At 37.3% G+C, this 21,563-nt stretch overlaps 1 protein-coding gene across 1 annotated transcript; it reads left to right on the forward strand.

The window, feature by feature from the left end:
• Positions 1–6,633: 6,633 nt before the first annotated feature.
• On the forward strand, positions 6,634–21,051 carry prokr1a (prokineticin receptor 1a). Its single transcript, XM_065295298.2, has 3 exons — positions 6,634–6,803; positions 10,796–11,326; positions 20,333–21,051. Exons 2-3 carry the CDS (start codon positions 10,866–10,868, stop codon positions 21,036–21,038), a joined length of 1,167 nt encoding a protein of 388 aa, XP_065151370.2. The 5' UTR covers positions 6,634–6,803; positions 10,796–10,865; the 3' UTR covers positions 21,039–21,051.
• Positions 21,052–21,563: the final 512 nt, after the last annotated feature.

Here is a 21,563-nt window from a genome sequence, read left to right on the forward strand (position 1 = left end):
ACGAGTTCTGATTGTGTAGTTTTTTAGGGTGTTGTGATTCGATAGCAGCTTAGCTTAGCAGAGCCGTTTGAGCCAAAGCTGGTGACTGACGTATTCCTGTGGGCAGAGTTTAGTAAAAAAACTTTTTAGTGATGTCATTAAAGCTGGAAATAGAGTGCTGTAGTCCAAACCGGCCGTTCGTTGTAGGCTTTTAAAGAGGAATTCTATTAAAGAATTCCTCTTTACGGTGGAGTCTCTAACGTCATCACCTGGCGGCCATCTTACCACAGGGCGCTCGCTCACTCTTAGCATTTAATGGTGCAGGTATTTCTAAATGACCATAACTTGCTCAATTTTCTACCAATTTTCAGACAGTTTGGTTTCTTACAAACGTTATTAACAGAGCTATAAGTCTGGATGCTTTAACGTGATTCATAAAAATTATTACATAAGTATGCATTGTCATAATTTCTGACGTTTATAACTAACCAAACCGTTTGAAAATCGGTAGAAAATTGAGCAAGTTATGGTTATTTAAAAGTACATGCTACATTAAACACAATGCTACGAGTGAGCGAGCGCCCTGTGGTAAGATGGCTGCCACATGCAGACATTCCACTAAATTGGCCAGCAGCACAGGCGAGACATGTAGCCTTTATACATTTCTATGGCGTTTATACATATCTATCAGCTGAATGGATTCCAAAACTGTAAAAATCAAATGTTTAACACTAGGGAGCTGGAAAATGAAAATGTACATTTTTTTACTTAAAATTGTTATTTTAAGTATTTTTTTAGGTGTTACCAATTGAAGTAATCTTGTGTTGAACCTTCACTTTTTATAGTGGGTCCAGGGACTCACCAAGGAATCCTTAAAGTGATCGTTCACCTCATAAAAATTCTGTCATAATTTAATCACTCTCATATTGTTACAACCCTGTATAAATTTCTTTGTTCTGATGAACACAAAAGAAGATATTTTGAAAAAAAAAATGATCATGATCCCCAAATATGGAAGTGAATGGGGGTCATGACCGGTTTGGTTACAAACATTCCTCAAAATATCTTTATTCATGTTCATCCGAACAGAGTGTTTGATTGTAATGTAGATCTTAGTTGCACCAAGCTTTGGATGCTTTATTGGGCCTTCTAGTGATGGGGAGAGACCGCTTATGCCGAGTCCAAGTTCGTGAAGGGTCGAGACCAAGTCCGTTGGTTTTCAAATTCAGTCGAGTCCGAGTCAAGACAGAGTCCTTTAGGAGTCGAGACCAAGTACGTTGGTTTTCAAATACAGTTGAGTCCGAGTCGAGACCAAGTCCGTTGGTTTTCAAATACAGTCGACTCCGAGTCAAGACAGAGTCCTTTAGGAGTCGAGACCAAGTCCGTTGGTTTTCAAATTCAGTCGAGTCCGAGTCAAGACAGAGTCTTTTAGGAGTCGAGACCGAGTCCATTGGTTTTCAAATTCAGTCGAGTCAAGACAGAGTCCTTTAGGAGTCGAGACCAAGTACGTTGGTTTTCAAATACAGTTGAGTCCGAGTCAAGACCGAGTCCTTTAGGAGTCGAGACCGAGTCGAGACCAAGTCCGTTGGTTTTCAAATACAGTCTTGTCCGAGTCAAGACAGAGTCCTTTAGGAGTCGAGACCAAGTCCGTTGGTTTTCAAATTCAGTCGAGTCCGAGTCAAGACAGAGTCCTTTAGGAGTCGAGACCAAGTCCGTTGGTTTTCAAATTCAGTCGAGTCCGAGTCAAGACAGAGTCCTTTAGGAGTCTAGACCAAGTACGTTGGTTTTCAAATACAGTTGAGTCAGAGTCAAGACCGAGTCGAGACCAAGTCCGTTGGTTTTCAAATACAGTCGACTCCGAGTCAAGACAGAGTCCTTTAGGAGTCGAGACCAAGTACGTTGGTTTTCAAATACAGTTGAGTCAGAGTCAAGACCGAGTCGAGACCAAGTCCGTTGGTTTTCAAATACAGTCGACTCCGAGTCAAGACAGAGTCCTTTAGGAGTCGAGACCAAGTCCGTTGGTTTTCAAATTCAGTCGAGTCCGAGTCAAGACAGAGTCTTTTAGGAGTCGAGACCGAGTCCATTGGTTTTCAAGTTCAGTCGAGTCCGAGTCAAGACAGAGTCCTTTAGGAGTCGAGACCAAGTACGTTGGTTTTCAAATACAGTTGAGTCCATGTCGAGAGTCAAGACCGAGTCCTTTAGGAGTCGAGACCGAGTCGAGACCAAGTCCGTTGGTTTTCAAATACAGTCTTGTCCGAGTCAAGACAGAGTCCTTTAGGAGTCGAGACCAAGTCCGTTGGTTTTCAAATTCAGTCGAGTCCGAGTCAAGACAGAGTCTTTTAGGAGTCGAGACCGAGTCCATTGGTTTTCAAATTCAGTCGAGTCCGAGTCAAGACAGAGTCCTTTAGGAGTCGAGACCAAGTCCGTTGGTTTTCAAATTCAGTCGAGTCCGAGTCAAGACAGAGTCCTTTAGGAGTCGAGACCAAGTACGTTGGTTTTCAAATACAGTTGAGTCAGAGTCAAGACCGAGTCGAGACCAAGTCCGTTGGTTTTCAAATACAGTCGACTCCGAGTCAAGACAGAGTCCTTTAGGAGTCGAGACCAAGTACGTTGGTTTTCAAATACAGTTGAGTCAGAGTCAAGACCGAGTCGAGACCAAGTCCGTTGGTTTTCAAATACAGTCGACTCCGAGTCAAGACAGAGTCCTTTAGGAGTCGAGACCAAGTCCGTTGGTTTTCAAATTCAGTCGAGTCCGAGTCAAGACAGAGTCCTTTAGGAGTCGAGACCAAGTACGTTGGTTTTCAAATACAGTTGAGTCCATGTCGAGAGTCAAGACCGAGTCCTTTAGGAGTCGAGACCGAGTCGAGACCAAGTCCGTTGGTTTTCAAATACAGTCTTGTCCGAGTCAAGACAGAGTCCTTTAGGAGTCGAGACCAAGTCCGTTGGTTTTCAAATTCAGTCGAGTCCGAGTCAAGACAGAGTCTTTTAGGAGTCGAGACCGAGTCCATTGGTTTTCAAATACAGTCTTGTCCGAGTCAAGACAGAGTCCTTTAGGAGTCGAGACCAAGTCCGTTGGTTTTCAAATTCAGTCGAGTCCGAGTCAAGACAGAGTCCTTTAGGAGTCGAGACCAAGTACGTTGGTTTTCAAATACAGTTGAGTCAGAGTCAAGACCGAGTCGAGACCAAGTCCGTTGGTTTTCAAATACAGTCGACTCCGAGTCAAGACAGAGTCCTTTAGGAGTCGAGACCAAGTACGTTGGTTTTCAAATACAGTTGAGTCAGAGTCAAGACCGAGTCGAGACCAAGTCCGTTGGTTTTCAAATACAGTCGACTCCGAGTCAAGACAGAGTCCTTTAGGAGTCGAGACCAAGTCCGTTGGTTTTCAAATTCAGTCGAGTCCGAGTCAAGACAGAGTCTTTTAGGAGTCGAGACCGAGTCCATTGGTTTTCAAGTTCAGTCGAGTCCGAGTCAAGACAGAGTCCTTTAGGAGTCGAGACCAAGTACGTTGGTTTTCAAATACAGTTGAGTCCATGTCGAGAGTCAAGACCGAGTCCTTTAGGAGTCGAGACCGAGTCGAGACCAAGTCCGTTGGTTTTCAAATACAGTCTTGTCCGAGTCAAGACAGAGTCCTTTAGGAGTCGAGACCAAGTCCGTTGGTTTTCAAATTCAGTCGAGTCCGAGTCAAGACAGAGTCTTTTAGGAGTCGAGACCGAGTCCATTGGTTTTCAAATTCAGTCGAGTCCGAGTCAAGACAGAGTCCGTTGGTTTTCAAATATAGTCGGGTCCATGTCGAGACCAAGTCCGTTGGTTTTCAAATATAGTCGGGTCCATGTCGAGACCAAGTCCGTTGGTTTTCAAATTCAGTCGAGTCCGAGTCAAGACCGAGTCCATTAGGAGTTGAGACCGAGTTGAGACCAAGTCCGTTGGTTTTCAAATTCAGTCGAGTCCGAGTCAAGACAGAGTCTTTTAGGAGTCGAGACCAAGTCCATTGGTTTTCAAATTCAGTCGAGTCCGAGTCAAGACCGAGTCTTTGAGAAAGCAAGTCTGAGTCAAGACCAAGTCCTTTAGGAGTCAAGACCGAGTCGAGACCAAGACCATAAAAACATGTCAGTTTTCATATTCATGATTTAATATCACCCCAGTTAATAATCAACAGTTAGGCCTACAGACTAATCTAGACTTGTTTAAAGGAGCAGTCTTAACGTCTTAATATGGACTATGCTTTTACTATCATTCCCTAAAAAATCCCTACCACATTCATCATCTTCACCCTATTTTTCTAGAGATAAATAAATGGCTCTGATGGCGGTATCTTTGCATTGCACCATGGGATGTCCGAGAAAGCAGAAAATCGGTCTTGAGACCGGACTCGAGTACTACATCACTAGGGCCTTCAACTATTGGTGTGGACAGTGCTGGGTCTTAAGGTCAAAAAGGTTGAGATCCACTGATCTTAATGATAGAAAAGGCACAGAGTAGATCCTGTCATCCTCTCTTAGTCTCCAAATGAACAAACTGCTAAGCTCTCATAGTCATGACAGTCCAATCATCTTTCTCCACACGCCTGTGATCTGGGTCAAAACGCACAATCTGTGAAGTAAGTCAAGCGTGCTGGATGTTCGACGTCTGATACTGCTGTCAGATTCCTTCACCGAATTTTTAATGGAAGTTCACAGCTGGCCACCATTAAAGCTTCATTCATTATAACACAAGCGCTCTAATTTCATCCTGTTGTGTTGCTCACTTGTGTAGTGTTTGTGTTACTGATGTTTTTCAGCTACTTGTGGGTTTTACGGTTTGAGTTTTACAGGGACATTGTGTGCGACATGTCATGAGAGAAAGATTTAAAGAGACCGATTTTTTTTGGTGACGCAGCAATTCTCACCACCAACTGATGTAAAAGCTGTAAATTTGAAAGGATGTTCATGTTCACGAAAGCTTGTGTGATTGTTTGTGCGTGACTGAGGATCTTTGATAGATTGCGTGCTCCCCATGCGAGTAAATCTTCGCCACATCACCTGTTTAATTTTCCTCTATTTGTTGTCCAAGTGTTTTGTAGCTTTGCCAGTAGTGCTTGCAACACCAAGATCACAGGTTTAACTCCCAGGGCATACATGTGGGGTAATAAAATATAAAATGTTGCTTAAGTGTTTGCCAAATGCATGGAAACGTACGAAAAACATGTCCTGCTCACGATGCACCTGAACACCAAAAAATGTTAAAGGGTCACCAGATGAAAGTCGTATAATATAATCATGAGAATTGAGCATTAAAGTTTGATTTCAATCTTACTCAGTAAATATATCAAGGGTATATTTTCACAGCTTGTTCTTTACATTACATAGGATTGTTTTGTGTTAAGAGCAATAAATTACAAACAATGACACTAGCTGGGTTTTCTCAGGCCATCTGACAAGAACATGATGTCTATTTGGGGACTCTTGAGAATTAATTTAGTTAAAATGCATAACATATGAACTTTTTTTTTTACGTTACTTTTTGTATTTTTACGACACAGCAGAATGTTCTGTGAAACAAGACTTCAGCATTATCAAATTTATGACACAATATGATTTATAAATACTTCACAATAACCCATCACATGTTCTTGAAAGGTTTAGTAGTCAAATCCAATTGGAGCGGATCTATTGTCCCAATGAAAACACTTGATGAAAATCTCTTGCCTGTTGGTTCAGTCTGGGTATCGAGGTCAATTGCCGAACCCTCATCTCTGTGCCGTGCTTAAATTTTATTTTCAGGTTGAACTTGATTATTTCTCTCAAGGTTTTTGCAGTGTACCATGAGCCTTTCCAGATGGCTATTAACTAAAAATATGTTTATGAAGTCACTTTTATGAAGGTGCCGTTTTGGTTATGTCCTTTTCGATGCAAATGCTGATCTCTGCGCTAAATTGCAGTGCCGTGGTTGGATAATGCAGATTAAGGGGTGGTATTATCCCCTTCTGACATCACAAGGGGAGCCAGATTTCAATAAGCTATTTTTTGCAGAGAATGTTTTACCAAAACTAAGTTACTGGGTTGTTCTTTTTCACATTTTCTAGGTAGCACTAGGGATCCAATTTTAGCACTTAAACATTGAAAAAGTCGGATTTTCATGATATGTCCAATTTAATAAAAAGAGAATTCGGTATCATATAATAAAATAATAGATAGACATGCTTTGCGAGGTCTCTTTTGTAAAAATATTGATTTACATTGTTGGTTTGGCGTTCCTGTAGCTCAACTAGTAAAGCATTATGTTTGCAACACAACGCTTAAGGGTGCATTGGATGGAACACATGTACTGCTAATATATTTTGAACAAAACTGTCTTTAAAGTGCATGAATGTAATTGTAGGGATTGTGAATGTGTGTTTGAGTTAAGAAACAGTTTCAAAGGGATGTGCAGTTCTGCTGTCTGGCTTAAACATGGATTAAACATAACAAAAGCTCAGAACAAAAGAAAACAGAGTTGCCCACAGGCACAACACACAGCTTCACATGAAGATAAATCTGGAGATGAAACAGAAACCACTGTGCACATTTATTGTTTATCATATGATACCTGAGACATACTGAGTCATTGTGTTGCAGTTGGATATGTAGATTTCGTGTGTGATGCGCGCGTACCCGTGCGTTACAGGTTGGAGACGCGCAGAGGTTCGTTTGGATGGGAGGCGCTGCGCGTTCTTTATCATTTGCAGATCCGGACAGCCGAAAGCGCTTTTGCGAGAACAATTAAATAAAGTAGACACATCTTAAGATGCAGACGCGTGTTTGTTTGGAGATTAAGGACATTCAAACGAAAACGACAATGGTGTGAAGGTAAGATAGGTTTTATCATTTTCTCTTTGCGCAACGACTTGTACTCGTTTTTGTAGATTTGGGTATTAAGTTTTATACAAACATATCTAGACCAAAAGCAGACGCAATTCAAGTATTGTCTAAAACGCGTAACTTATATGAAGTTTGCATTGAAATCTGTGGGTGGTTGTTGTTGAGTTTTTGAGAACATGTGTTCTGTGGCTTATTCCCTTTATTATTTTGATTATGAATGATTTATGGTCAATTACACCACGTGACAAAGATTGTCATATAGGGTACTTTAGTATTTATTGTAGTAAACACATGAAAAAAGCATCATATGAGTACATATGTGTATACCACATGAAAAAAAGGTATACTGTAGATAGGCGCGTATAGTGATTTTAAACCATTTAATATCAAACAATTGATAAATTCACTGTAGTTAAAAAAATATACATTAAGGAAGTGTGGTAATTACTATACAATACCGTTTACCATAGTAAACACTCAAGTACAGTTAATTTTCTTATGGGTTGGTTATAATAACTCATAATAAATCATAACACAATGATTTGGGTTACCCTGACAAAGAATTAATTCAAAGTTATTGTTACTGATCATCTCGTTATAACAGACTAGTAAATAACATAAACGGGTAACAGGTTACAGTAAGGTTCTATTAGTAAATGCATTAACTAACATGAACAAACAATATAGTTATGTAAGCATTTATTCATTCTTGTTAATGTTAATTAATATCAATACAGTTATTCATGTTAGTTCAGGGTGCATTAACTAATGTCGACAATTTGATTTTAATATATTTTTATAAAGGCTAAAATTAACATGAATTAAGATTAATAAATGCTGTATAAGATCATTGATATAGTTTATGTTAGCTAATGCATGAACTAATTGAAATACAACCATATTGGAAAGTGTTAGCCATAAACTAATGTAAAAGTGTTTACAATGCAAGAGTGCCTAATAACTTATTTGAATATTTGATCTAAATGATCAGACGTGCCATTGTTTAATAGTGATAATAAACTACTGTAATAATGGTTGTACTGCACATTATACAAATACAACAAATATAAAATGACTTATGTTGTGGGAAACCACTTTTAACATCAGCCGTGCACTGCTAGAAAAAAAAGGGTCAAAATATGTATTGGGGCAGATCCTAATAACATATATGTGCATTGGTACCAATACCTTTGAGATACTAATTTGTATCTTCAATATGTACATCTGAGATACTAATATGAACTAGGGTACATATGAAGAGTTTCGTTGCAAAACGAGATAAATCCGTGTTTTTAATTGTTCAGAAATCTAGTTTTTTGGTTGTGCATTCCAATTAATATCAATTCAACTGCAGTTGGTTTGTTTTCATTTAAACCTTCATAACTTAAAAATACAGCTTAGTAGCACCATAAAACAACACAATAACATGATAGCATAATAATAAACATGTTTGACAAAAATGTAAAAAAATGGATTTATCTCGTTCTGCAACGAAACTCTTCATATTTTGACCATTTTCTTTTTCTGACCGTGTGTATTTTTGCATTTTGTAAATGTGAAATCACTTGTAAATGTGAAATCCTGGTTTATCAAAAGTCACACACTTAAACTTACACACTGCATTTAATAATGATGGTGATACTCTAAGGGATCTTAATACATTTCCAGTTCATATGTCATCTGCAAATGAAAACACAACCTGCATCCCAATTTGCATAAGTCCTATAAGTATGTTCTGTTTTTTGGGAAAGTTTGGACATTTGAGTACTTTGACAGAGCTGGGACATTTTTAATTGAATTTTGACTAATATTTAGTACTGACAGTATTTGAACTGCGACACAGGGACGTTTTTTTTTTACATCAGCCTCATTTCATAGACTGTCACCATTCACCAGAATACTAAAACCACCATAAACAAATGAATATTAAAGGATTTACAGCATCCTCATTATTATAGTCAAACCAAAATTTATTCAGACACCGTTAACAGTTCTCACATTAGTTAGTCACTATAAATAAAATATTTGATATTTCATCGCTTTTGTCCATTCTTCTGTTAGACGGTCTCACAAATCAATTAGGTTGAATAGCTGTCAGCTACTAAATGTAAGTACACAATGAATAATACCAATTAAGGTCATTCAACACTGCAAAAAATGAAAAGTGGTATTTAGGGGAGAGCAGAGGCGAAAGTGTAATGTTTCAGGAAAAGCATAATTTTAAAAGATAATGTTTTAGACAGAGATATATTTTTGCTGTGGTCAGTAACTCACAAGTGTGTTCAATCAATACCAGCTGGAATTTTGAACAAATTTCACTTTGAACATAATTAGTGAATTGTTACTTTTGACCCTGTCAGCAGGGACGAAAGTAACGCACAGGTGGGTCAAAAGTAACACAACAAAACAAGATAGATTTGTTTTGTTTTTTTTGTATTAACTATACATGACTATGACCTTGTAACTGCAAACATAATTTGTCATTTATCTTTGCAATAAAAATTTATATTTACAATTTTAATTTCATCAAATGTTTTATAAGAAACCCGACAATACAAACTTGAATTCAATTTTTTCCAACAATATGAACACAAATGAAACAAATTTTCATTCTAAAAATATATCAAAAAGTTCATTGACATATACTTGGCCACTTATTACTCACGTACCTATCTAATGGTGCTACATGTCTGCAAGAGGGTGCTAGAACAACAGTTATCCATAATACACTGCAACATCATCAGCCAATAGGATAAAAGTCTGCATTGGTTTTATTAATCTGTTAACTTTACGCAACAATGTTATTTTGGCTGAAGAAATAATTTTTAAGTAAAGCTGACAAGACTTTTTTGACGAATTAACTCAATTAAATTAAGTTAACAATGTTAAATTGATTTTTTCAAGTAATCTCAACATGAGAGGATTAAGTAAAATTGATAAAAAAGTGAAAGTTAATTTTTTATGAATTACCAAGCAATAAACAGGTCGCATTATCAATTAAAAAAAAAAAACACGGTCAAAGTGTCTGAATAATGTTGGGTCCCAAATTTGTATCACTTTTACTGGTAGTCGTATGTCGATTGTTGGGTATAATATGCCACAGCTGACTTTATTTTGCTAAAGTATTCTGCACCCACTAGTAAAACATAAAAAAATGATATCTGGTGTCTAAATAATGTATGGTTCGATTAAAAATTCAGTGGTATGCTGAAGAACGGCCACGTGATTTTTGCTTCCCCGCAGAACCAACAAAGTTTTTTTATAATTTCTTCTTCACCTTTTCATAGTCTGAAATTTTTTTTCCACTATAAACAAACTTTTGTGCAACAGAAAGCTTCTGTGGATGTTTATGGAACCAAAGATCCTTTTACTAACCGTTATTTTTAAGTACAGTAGGGCTTCTGTTCGATTATGAGTTATAAATAAACAAGCATCTAATTCTGAGTCTTACTGTAAACATGTTACTAATCTGGCCATCTGTGAGCTGAGCTCGTTGCCATTCATATTTCAAAATGTGCCAGATAATTATTTTTCAAACTCGAACAAACCAAACGCAATTTCCATCTCTGCAAAAACACATGTTTTTGACTCGAACCTCTGAGGAAAAGTTGTTTTATAGTGTTGTGGTGCGTGGGTTTGATATATTTTCTTCCATAAGGAAAAGTTTAACCCAAACAGCAATTTATTGACCCGTACTCAACTGTCGGAAATAAATGGTCCCAAACTGTCACTGGGGCAGTAGCCTTTGAAAAGGTCCTATATGTACTACTTAGGTACAGATGTGTATATAATGTGGTAATGATATAAACTCATTGGTTTATATGAAAGGGTGACTGGGAGCATTTTTTGACCATTTCTGAAGCTATGCAAGTAGCTTTGTCTACAAAACTTGTCAAGCTTATTAAACATTTACATCTAAATTTCGTTTGACATGAAAAGATTCTGTGATTTTATGAAAATAATTTATTTATTCTCTACAGCAAACTCCAGCACATCCATTCACTAAATAAAATTATGGAAGACCCTGGTGGCTTTATTTGATGAGAGAAGATGGGAGACGCCAACAACAGCACATTAAATTGGACATGGACCTTGGGACAAAGCCACCCACTGGATAGCATTATGCCAAATTACGACATTCCTCTGGATTACGAGATTCCAGTAGACGAGATCCCGGACACGACTCAGGGCCAAGCGTTCTTCGTGGCCACGATCGTCATCGGCATGGTCCTGGTCTGCATCATGCTAGTGTGCGGCATTGGAAATTGTGTCTTCATTGCCTCATTGGCACGTTACAAAAAACTTCGAAATCTGACCAATTTGCTCATCGCCAATTTGGCAATATCAGACTTCCTGGTGGCGACCGTGTGCTGTCCGTTTCTGGTGGATTATTACGTGGTGAAACACCTATCGTGGAGTCACGGGATTGTGCTCTGCATCTCCATAAACTACCTGAGGACAGTGTCTCTGTACGTGTCCACGAACGCTCTGCTAGCCATCGCTGTGGACAGGTGAGTGCGTGTCTCTGTGAATTTATTTTTTTAAACAGCACAATAAATCCTTATTGGGGTAGTACTGCAGTTTAGATTTCAGTTTGGATAAAAAATCATACATTTTTTCACCTCACTAAATTTTATCTCTGGCGTCCAAAAATAAGGCACTTTCCACAAGTAAAATACACTTTGGTGTCCCATTCAGTTGCTGCACAGTTCATCTTCAGTCATAATCAAACACACCTGCCTTTGTTAAATGCAGTTAAACTCTACAAGACAGTGGCCCACCAGAAGCAATCTTAATTTAAATGTTTTCACTTTAATTGAAAATTTTAAGGTGACAATTTTTGCTTTAATTATAAGTTTTTCCACCTACACACAAGTAAATGCAAAGTAAGAGTATCAAAATAAAAAGCTTGCAGTTACAAACATCTCTTCATGTACTATTTTGCACATGATTTCAAATGACATCATACAAACCAAGTTGTTTTTTCCACATTTAAGGGGAACATTTTCATTACCGCAACGTGTCCATGACTGGATTTGGGTTCTTTGACATGGAAATATTTACAATTAAAAAAACTAAAAAATAAAAAGCTTCAGTGCATGTTATACTATAATCATTACCGTAAAGAAACATGTGGTATTTGGTGATTATTGGTAAAAAAAAATAGTTGGAAGGGACATAATTGACTGTGACACTCAAGATGGCTACCAGGTAAGCAGTTCTTATTTGTTCTCTCCAGATAAAAGTTGAAATTTTGTTTGTCATAGTACCTAGACAGCTTTTTAGTAATCATTACCGAAACATGAGTTTGTAAATGCATATATTTAATATAATATCATGTTGCGGTAATGATAATTTTTGATAATGATAATCTAAAAATGGAAATAATTCTATGGGAAATATATTTTAAATTAATTTATGCAGTATATAGTGCCCAGACAGGTAACCCATTGCAAAGTCATGGGAATCCTATGACTTTTTATAATTAGTTTCATCCCGTATTCTAAAATAATCCACAAGTATCATAGCATGCTCTACTGTTAATCTATGCGAAATCTAACAGTTTTCTTATGGACTTTACTGTAACAAGTGAAAGGTGGAATTACTATTTAAAAAAATTTACTTTATAAGTTTTTCCACCTACACTTTCATTTAAAGTGAGAAAATTTAAGTAGAATTTTAAATTTTTTAGGTGTTCCAATTGAAGTATATTTTTAATTAAATTCAACTTTTACTTTTTACAGTCCCAGGTGAAAAAGTAGTACACTTCAATAGTGTACTTAATGCTAAAGGTAAAACTAAGTTAAGTGTAACACTAAGTTAAAAGTAAAATGTATTATGTAGATCCTAAATTTCCCACTCGTAAAACTAATTTGTTTGTCCGTTTATGTAGTCGGGACTCGTAATTGCGATTATTACGATTCCATTAGAAGCCAGCATGGCTTATTGCGGGTGAGGTTTAATGACGCTATGCTGATAGTGATGCTTCATAATACATTCAAATTTACACTTTAAAAAATATATAAAAGAAGAAATGCAAGAGAGTTTTTTTAATGCATGTTTAAGGCCAGGGGTTTTCAGACTGCAGGGTCTCGTTCTAAGCGGTACCCAAAAAGACAAGGCAAAAATGTTAAAGTCTACTGTGAAGCCAATTATTTAAGTTTTGCTGTCTTAATAATATTACAATTACTATTTATCTAACAGTTTATACATTCCTTCATACAAAATATATGAATGTTAGGAAAGGGGTCCCTCGCTGTAGGCTTATGAAGGGGTCCTTGCTATCATAAAGTTAAAAATTTAAAATGAAGGCAGCTCAAACATGGATTTTAGTCTGGGACAAGGATAAGTCCCCTGTCCGGAAAACCGACCCTAGTATATTTAGGTTGAAAACGTGGCGGTACAAGACTTATGTCTAAGGCCTAAGGCCGTTTCTCAATCCGAATGCTTTAGCCTGGGCAGGTCGCATAGGCTGCATACGTCATCAAGCCTGATTTATTTCAGTTAACTGAACATTACATTCACAAGTCATATTACAACAATTTATAATTAACTAAGAATAATAGTCAACTATAAAATAAATCTGAAATAATCTGAAATAAACTGCAGCCTTGGGATTGAGAAAGGACAGAGACAGCTTACTGAGAAAAAACATGTGGCAAATGATGAATCCACTACATGCCATATTCCCTTTATCCATCATCTCTACCTGTCTCTGACCTCTTCAGTCTCTCTATAACTCTTTCTCCACCTGTTTGCATTCCCTGTAACAAACGTTATATGTCCATCTATCTGATTTGTGTGTTTCATACAAAATGTGTGGGCGCATTGCGGTTGAATGCCGTGTCTGTTTGTGTATTCATTGATGATGGTGTTTACAGAAATTTCATTGGTGTGTATTAAACTTGGGTATTATGAATGCCACTGGCACGATTGAAAACACATTCTTTTTAGCCATTGTATTCATAGCCAGTATAACAGTTAACCAGATAAAGACGAAAAATGTCATTGCTTCAGTTGTTAAAGAATGAGCAAGAAATCTTGAATTTGGAAACAAGATCATTAACATACACCGTAAAACATTTCTGTAGAAATTACAGTATTACTGTGTATTACTGGCAACTAGCTGCCAGTAACTTACTGTAGATTTTACATTTATGTTATTTACTGGCAACAGTTTGTTCAAAGTTAAATGAACGTGAAACATTTTTAGTCTTTATCGGCTGAACAAATAATTTTGAAGTAAAGCTGACAAGACACAGTCTTTTGTTGAAATTACTAATTTAAGGTAATTATATGCAGTTACTTGTGTTTGTTAAGTAAAGTGAACAATAAATTATTTAGTAAAACTGACTCCAACCAAGTTCATTTTTTTGAGTGTAGCCAACACCGGACAAACATGTCATCGTTGGAAACAACTTAGTAAAAAGTTTGTCCGTTAAGGGCCTCTGTAGAAATATGCCGGCCCAAAATGGCGACTTCCATGTAAGGGACTCCCGGTGTATGTAGATAAAAATGTCCCATTCTAAGGTAATAAACAAATAACGGTTCATTATGAAAGGTCTTTATACACCCCTGATAATATAGTTTTGTATATTATTTTGCAAATCTGTCAAGAGATCCTTCTTAAAATTACACACTGCACCTTTAAAGGACTACTGTTATTGATTGTTTGCAGAAGTTTACCGAAAGTTACGTTTGTTCCTGCTGAATCTCATTCTTTAATTTTAAAAAGAACATTTCATCTTCCAGCCGCCAAGCTAACAGATTGAGGGATAGGACATTTCCAACTCTACATACTTTTTTGCAGGCTACTAAAGAGTTATTAGCAAAAATATAATGTGGGTTGCAGTTAGAGTTATGTTCATATCATTACTGAGAGTTCCAAAATTGACTATTAAAGTACCAGCGTCACACAGAGGGCCTCAATAATAGCTTTAAAAACCAATGCCCAGTAATTTTTTAGAGAGAAGCAAGACCACAACATATGCGTCAGATTGGCAAGAGAGAAGGTGCATCTATCACTGGCAGGAAATATTCAAAGCAAACTTTTTTAAGACTGCAAACAGATATGGCCATTCAATTTGATCAAACGATAACTATCTCCGGGTGCAGGAAAGGTTCCTGCCCGTACAGTATTTTAGCACGTCTAGTACAAATATAAAAAATACGTTCTTTATTAACATAAGATATTATTAGACCTCTCAAGTAAGCCATTATAGTCTACCAGAGTACCTAACCTGCAAGCCACTGAGATAAATCCCAGTAGATTAAATGGTGGTTTCCAGGACAGGGCTTATCTCAGTCCCAGACTAATATGCATGTATGACCTTGTATCTTAACATATATTTTGTCTCAAGATGCAAAACAGCATTCACTGTAAAAAGTAAAACCTCAATCTAACTTATTAAAATTGAGGCAAGTTTTTTTAAGTATAATAAACACTGTAATATTACTTATTACAAACGCAACAAAATTAAGTTGAGTTAACTAAAAGTTCTAGCATTACTCTATTTGTTTAATTTACTTTTCCTGGTACAGGTAACTTTTATGGTTTGTTGTTGTTTTCATAAACATTGATTTAGACTTCATCTTTCTGTGAGATGAGGGCACGAATTGTTTATTCAATCAACGTGCCCACCCAGTTTGGTTTTGGGCAGCTGTAAAGCGTAACATACTTCAGTATGCAGCACAAGCACCAGTCTTCTGAACAATGATAACTACAAAACTCAAAGATGAAACAGAAACTCTTCTAAATCGCGAAGATAAATGAACATTAAACACTAAAAAATCTTTCTTTTTATTTAAAAACACATAAAATAGCGTTAAAATTTAAATTTCACTGTCCAAATGCAGTCCCATAAAAAGCATTCTGGGAACTACGAGTCTACTGCCTAGTTAGCTATGTTTACTAAAATCATTCATGTAGTTTCAACAAAAATTATTAAGTTAATTTCCTTCTTACAAATTTAAGTGGATTATACATGATAAAATGAAGCTGAATTTACTCAAAGTATTCATTTAGAATTACTCAAATTATTCAACTTTTTTATGTCATTTTAACTCAAATTTTGATAATAATTTTTTTTTTAACTCAGTTTACTCATTTTATCTTTGTTAAATCTACTAAGGCACAGAAACACTTTTTACAGTGTTGTTTTTAGTTATAAATGTCCTAATGAAACTAAGGCCTAGTCCCGGATTAATCTAAACCTTGACCGTGAAACTGCCCCCGGAAAAAAACTCCAAAGTGGTCGTTCCCTAATGTTCAAAGGGACAACAATAGCTGAGTAATCAATGTTTATAACCATTGATACAAACAAATGATTTATTAAAAAAATCAAATCTGGAAGAGGAGTGATGAACATGGGAATAAAAAGAGAATCGCCTACTAGTCGATGGGTTTAAGAATCCCCAAGGATTATGTTTCATGAATAGAAAACAGGCCTCTGCCATCTCCAAAATGCTGCCTTTGAACAAAATTAGCCTTTGCTACCCATTTGAAATAGCCGTTGTGCCAGAAATGCGTCTGTGATGCCAACAGTACGCCTCTGTCTTGTCTAACTCTGCTTAAACAAACTTTGATCAAACAATCACCCACAATAAACTGAAGTCAAAGAAATGTTAAGGGTGCCATTTGGGACACGGCCATTAAATCATCCACCAGTATAGTTCCTTCAGGGATGACGTTCCTCGTGAATGTTAAACCCCTTACTTTTAATCTCGCCATGCAATGACGTTAAAAATCAACAAATAAATGAAAAACGGCCAAAATCAATACTACGCATGTGAATATTTGTCGTCTCCGTCTTCCCGTGATTACTTGTATATTGCTATCCGCACGGATTTGGAGGGAAGTACATTTTGTCCTGGCGATCTAGCAGAGAATCTGTTTCCCAGCAGGTGGTTCCTATTGAATCCATGATGATCGCATCCTCACATATAACCAGAGGCATCCCTTGGGAAGAACAATGTTTTTTTAGCACAGACCCTAAGGAACCCTGATTGTTTTCGTATTTGTCTCCGCCACAAAATGATTAAATGAATCGAATGCAAATTGATTTTTGTGGAAACGAAATCATATGTTTCAGCGAAATGGTTTTCTTTTAACGATTCTTCAGGTTCAGATCTACGCACACATAACATGAAAATGACCAGGGTCCGAATTGAACTTTATACCACACCAGCCATGGGTAGTTCTCTACTCTGTGTATTTGTGACCCTGCCTGTAAAAACCCATTTTTTTAGTGATTTAAATAATAATTTCCAGTCCAGATGTGTTTGAGCCAAATTTGGCATGCAGTGACCAGTTCAATAGGTTGTCTCTCACAGCTCACAAAAAGTGTCACAATCATTCTAATATTCGACAAAATTTAGTTTTATAAATAAAAATTGGCTGCATACTGTACACATTTCATATGACGGTAAACTGCGCTGTGAAGCTTCTGCATCATAAACCACTTTGATCACAGTGTTTTCTATCATACATTGAATTTTGTGTGAAATTCACATACATTAAGATCCATTAAGACACAATTCAGATGCACCATCGCTTCAAGAGAGACAAAACTGTGTTGTTAATCGCAACAGACAGGGTATAAATTGGCTGAAATAGCGCTGTACTTTTCATTTAGAGTACACGAGATGAATGACCCTGTTCTTCAACATTAATGTCAATTATGGTTATGAAATTGCGGATTTGGAAAAGGTTACAGTGATGACATCACAGAGCCTGTGCTCATTGGGCCTCATTTGTCAGTTTAACGTAGAAACAGTGCAGGTCCATGAGCAAATATCATCTTAAGACAGGGCTCTAAACATCTACGACGTGTGATTCATGAAACATTCGTATGCCGCCAATCTCATCGTATGAATGATCGTATGTTGATAAATGCGGTAGATGAAACATATGGTAATTTGAATATAACGCCCATATTAGAGGTGTATACTACTTAAGTATTTTAGTTACATTTTCCAAGCATCTGTTTTTTAAAGTTAAAAAATTTATTTACTTTACTAAATAAAGCATAGAAACATACTGTGTATTCCTTTTATATTGCATATTAAAATGTATTTAATACCTAATTACATAAAAATTGTGTACTTTTACTGTTCTTGATTAAAAGTTACTTTTTACTTAAGTAAAAGTAAAAAAAATTACTAGATGTTTAATATACTTAAATATTAAATATAAACCAAAAACTTGAAATTATGAAATGTAGTGGAGTAAAAATTATGATAATATGCTTTGGAATGTATGTTTTCCAAAGAAAAACACTGATAAAATACGAATACTTAAAAATTCACTTTATGTAGAAAGTTAAAATACTTTAGTAGTATACTTCTCTGGCCCATATAAATGCAGTCTCGCCCCTAGAGTTGACATGAAAAACCCGAACATGCCGAGGAACTTTGATCTTTCAAGTTCAAATGAAATAGCTTGAAAGCAAAATAAAAGGAAGTCGGAAAATGCAGTTTAGAGCCAGATCACTAAAGATTGATCTTACATCAAAAATCACCTTGTAATTTAAAAAGTTAAATAATTAAAATGCTAATTGTATTAGTATTTAATGTAAAAAAAAATATTGGTGATGTAATGCAAACATGAACAATACTTTTATGAGGAAATATTCTGCATCGATACAAACACTGTAAAAAATGCTTTGCTGCCTTAAAATTTTTTGTTGAATTAACTCGGATTTACAAGTCATTTCAACTTACTATTATTTATCTTGACTAGAGATGAGTTGTTATAACTACAGGTGAGTTGTTATAACTTATAAAATTAAGTTGACTTTTCTCAACTATATTTTATAAGTTGTGACAACTCATCTCTGTTGACATGACTTATAATAAATAAATAAATATTTTAAAGCAGCAAAGTATTTTTACAGTGTAAAAGTAAATTGAAACAAGTAAATATCAAACATAACAGTGTAGGTAGAATTAGTAAATCGATGACAAATCATATAAAACAGGCTACTTCAGACGGACCATAAAACAAACTCCCTTCCTCTCTTTCACAATTGGAAGCTGCGTGTAAATTAAATGCAGTCTCGTGTATTTCTGAGCTTGGACGGCTGTTTAGAGCTGTTGAAAGTTATTAAAGCTTTAAAGTGCTAATCAATGAGTGTCAGAAGCAAATAAAATGTGAGTGGGTCCCCCAAAGGCGTTTCATGTGAGCATTTCCCCGCTCAAGTCAAACGGCAGTCGGGTCGAGACCCCAATAAACTTCCCTGAGAAAATTTGTGCAGAAATTCTTTTGTTATGCAAACCGATTGTTGCAGCAGCTGTCCGGGTGGCTGGTCTGCTGAATGTGGAGTACCTGGGCTTGTGTAGTTACACGTGGTCTGCGGTTGTGAGCCTGGTTGAATGTACTGCCAAACTCTCTGAAATGCCTTGGGAGAAGACTTATGGTAGAGAAATGAACATTAAATTCACAGGCAACAGCTCTGCTGAACATTACCCTTATAACTTGCGACATTTAAGAGTGGCCTTTAACTGTGGCCAGCCTAAGGCACACCCGTGCAATAATCATGCTGTCTAATCAGCATCTTGCTATGCTGCTATTCACACCTGTGAGGTGGATAGATAGATTTGTGAACAATATTTGAGAGAAATAGGCCTTTTGTGTACATAGAAAAAGTCTAAGATCTTTGAGTTTAGCTCATTAAAATGGAGGAAAAAGTGTTGCTTTTATAATTTTGTTCAGTGTAAATAGATGGATGGATGGATGGATGGATGAGCTATAAATATAAAAAATGCACTGGTGTAGAGGACTCGGTCTGAAATTACGAGTCCTTCTCCTCTCACTGTGGTCCGAGACCGAGTCAAGACCGAGTCTTTGAAGGAACGAGTCCGAGATGAGTCAAAGAAAGCAGAAATCGGTCTAGTGTTCAATTTTGACTCATAGGGCTCTATTTTAACGATCTTAGCGCATTGTCTAAAGCGCACAGCGCAGGGTCTAAACGGGCGTGTCCGAACCCACCTTTGCTAATTTAAGGATGGAAAAAATGGTTTATGCGCCAAGCGCACGGCCTAAAATTGTTGTTCCTATTTTCGTAATGAGTAATGGATGCGTTTTGGGTGTAACATGCAATAAACCAATGAGAGTCTCAGCTCTCATCCCCATTAAAAGCAAGTTGTGCCTGGCGCCACACCTAATCCCTATTTAGAAAGAAACTGAAAAACTAAGCGAAGAAAGATGGAGATGACCATGGGATGAGTCAAAATGATGTTCTGTAGTAAACAGGAACATTGCAACATATGTCGTCAATACAGCGAAACTTGAATTCCCACAAAACTACCCGTCAAAGTTAATCACTCAAAGTCATTTGATACAGCTCTCATGGGTTTGATATGTTCAATTCAAACAGCCCTTTGGCCCAGAAACGAGTCCAGATTTAGTTTTATGTCTTTCTTCAACTGTCATAATAACAAAAGAAAATCATGTTTGGTCTTTATCACAAATAATTCATAAACTCAGCACTTCAACCAGATTTCTATCTTTCTCACAGATACATGGCTATCGTTCATCCCCTGAAGCCCCGTATGAAGTATCAGACGGCGTACTGGATTATTTTTGGGGTTTGGATCATCCCCATCCTCATCTCGGTACCCTCAGCTTACTTCGCTACAGAACACGAGTATCCGCACAGCACTGTGGGCCATGACAAAAAGGTCTTCTGCGCCCAGATCTGGACCGCGGACCAGCAACTTATTTATCGCACCTACTTCCTGTTCGTATTCATCGTTGAGTTTTTGGGACCCGTGATCACCATGGCGATCTGCTACGCCCGCATCTCCAAGGAGCTGTGGTTCAAGAACGTCCCAGGGTTTCCGACAGAGCAACTGCGCAGACGGCTGCGTCGCCGACGCCGGACGGTCGTAGCATTGATCGCGGTTCTGGTGGCGTACGTCTTGTGTTGGGCACCGTACTACAGTTTTTCACTGCTGCGGGACTTTTACCCAGCGCTGATCACGCGCGGCCGAAACTCACTGGTGGTTTTCTACATCATCGAGTGCATCGCTATGAGCAATGGGGTCATCAATACTCTCTGCTTTGTGAGCGCAAGGAACAATGCCACAAAATGTTTCATGGCGATCAAACTCGCCAACTGGCGCTCGGTCACAAGGGTCATCGTTGGCAAAATAACAGAGGACGAAATCAGGACTTCATCTTTGCGAGTGACAGAGGATGTTGAGGGTACACGGATCAAGTAAAAGCCTTAAACCAGCTTGATCAGGCTGGAAGCTTGGCTGAGATGATTGGCTGGTTTAAAATGGAAGCAGCTGGTTTAATGAGTAGTTCACCCAAAAATTTTCCCAATTTACATGACTATAGTAATATTTATTCTTACTATGAAAAGTCAATGGGCACCATTTTGGGTGAGCTACTCCTTTAAGCTGGTCTCCCAGCCTGACTAGCTAAAAAAGAGTTCAAAACCCCTTAAAAAACAGCTTGCTACACAAGCGTAACCAGCTAAAACCAGGTTAGAAGTCCAGCTAAAACCAGCTTAAGTGGTTTCATCTGTTTTTTTCAATAGGGCTGAAAAGGTTAACACCAGGTGACACTACATTGACCTTCGAGATGGAAGCTGTATTTGCGGTCGAGGTTTCTTCATAATCACACTTTATACATGGACCAACACATGCGTACAATCCTCAAGGCGCAAATAACTCAATGTGAACGTTATTAAATAAAGATTTGCACAGGGAGGCAAAACAATAGCATAGTTTCTGGAAGAG

This window comes from Paramisgurnus dabryanus, chromosome 4 (assembly GCF_030506205.2).
Source record: "Paramisgurnus dabryanus chromosome 4, PD_genome_1.1, whole genome shotgun sequence".
Lineage (NCBI taxonomy): Eukaryota > Metazoa > Chordata > Actinopteri > Cypriniformes > Cobitidae > Paramisgurnus > Paramisgurnus dabryanus.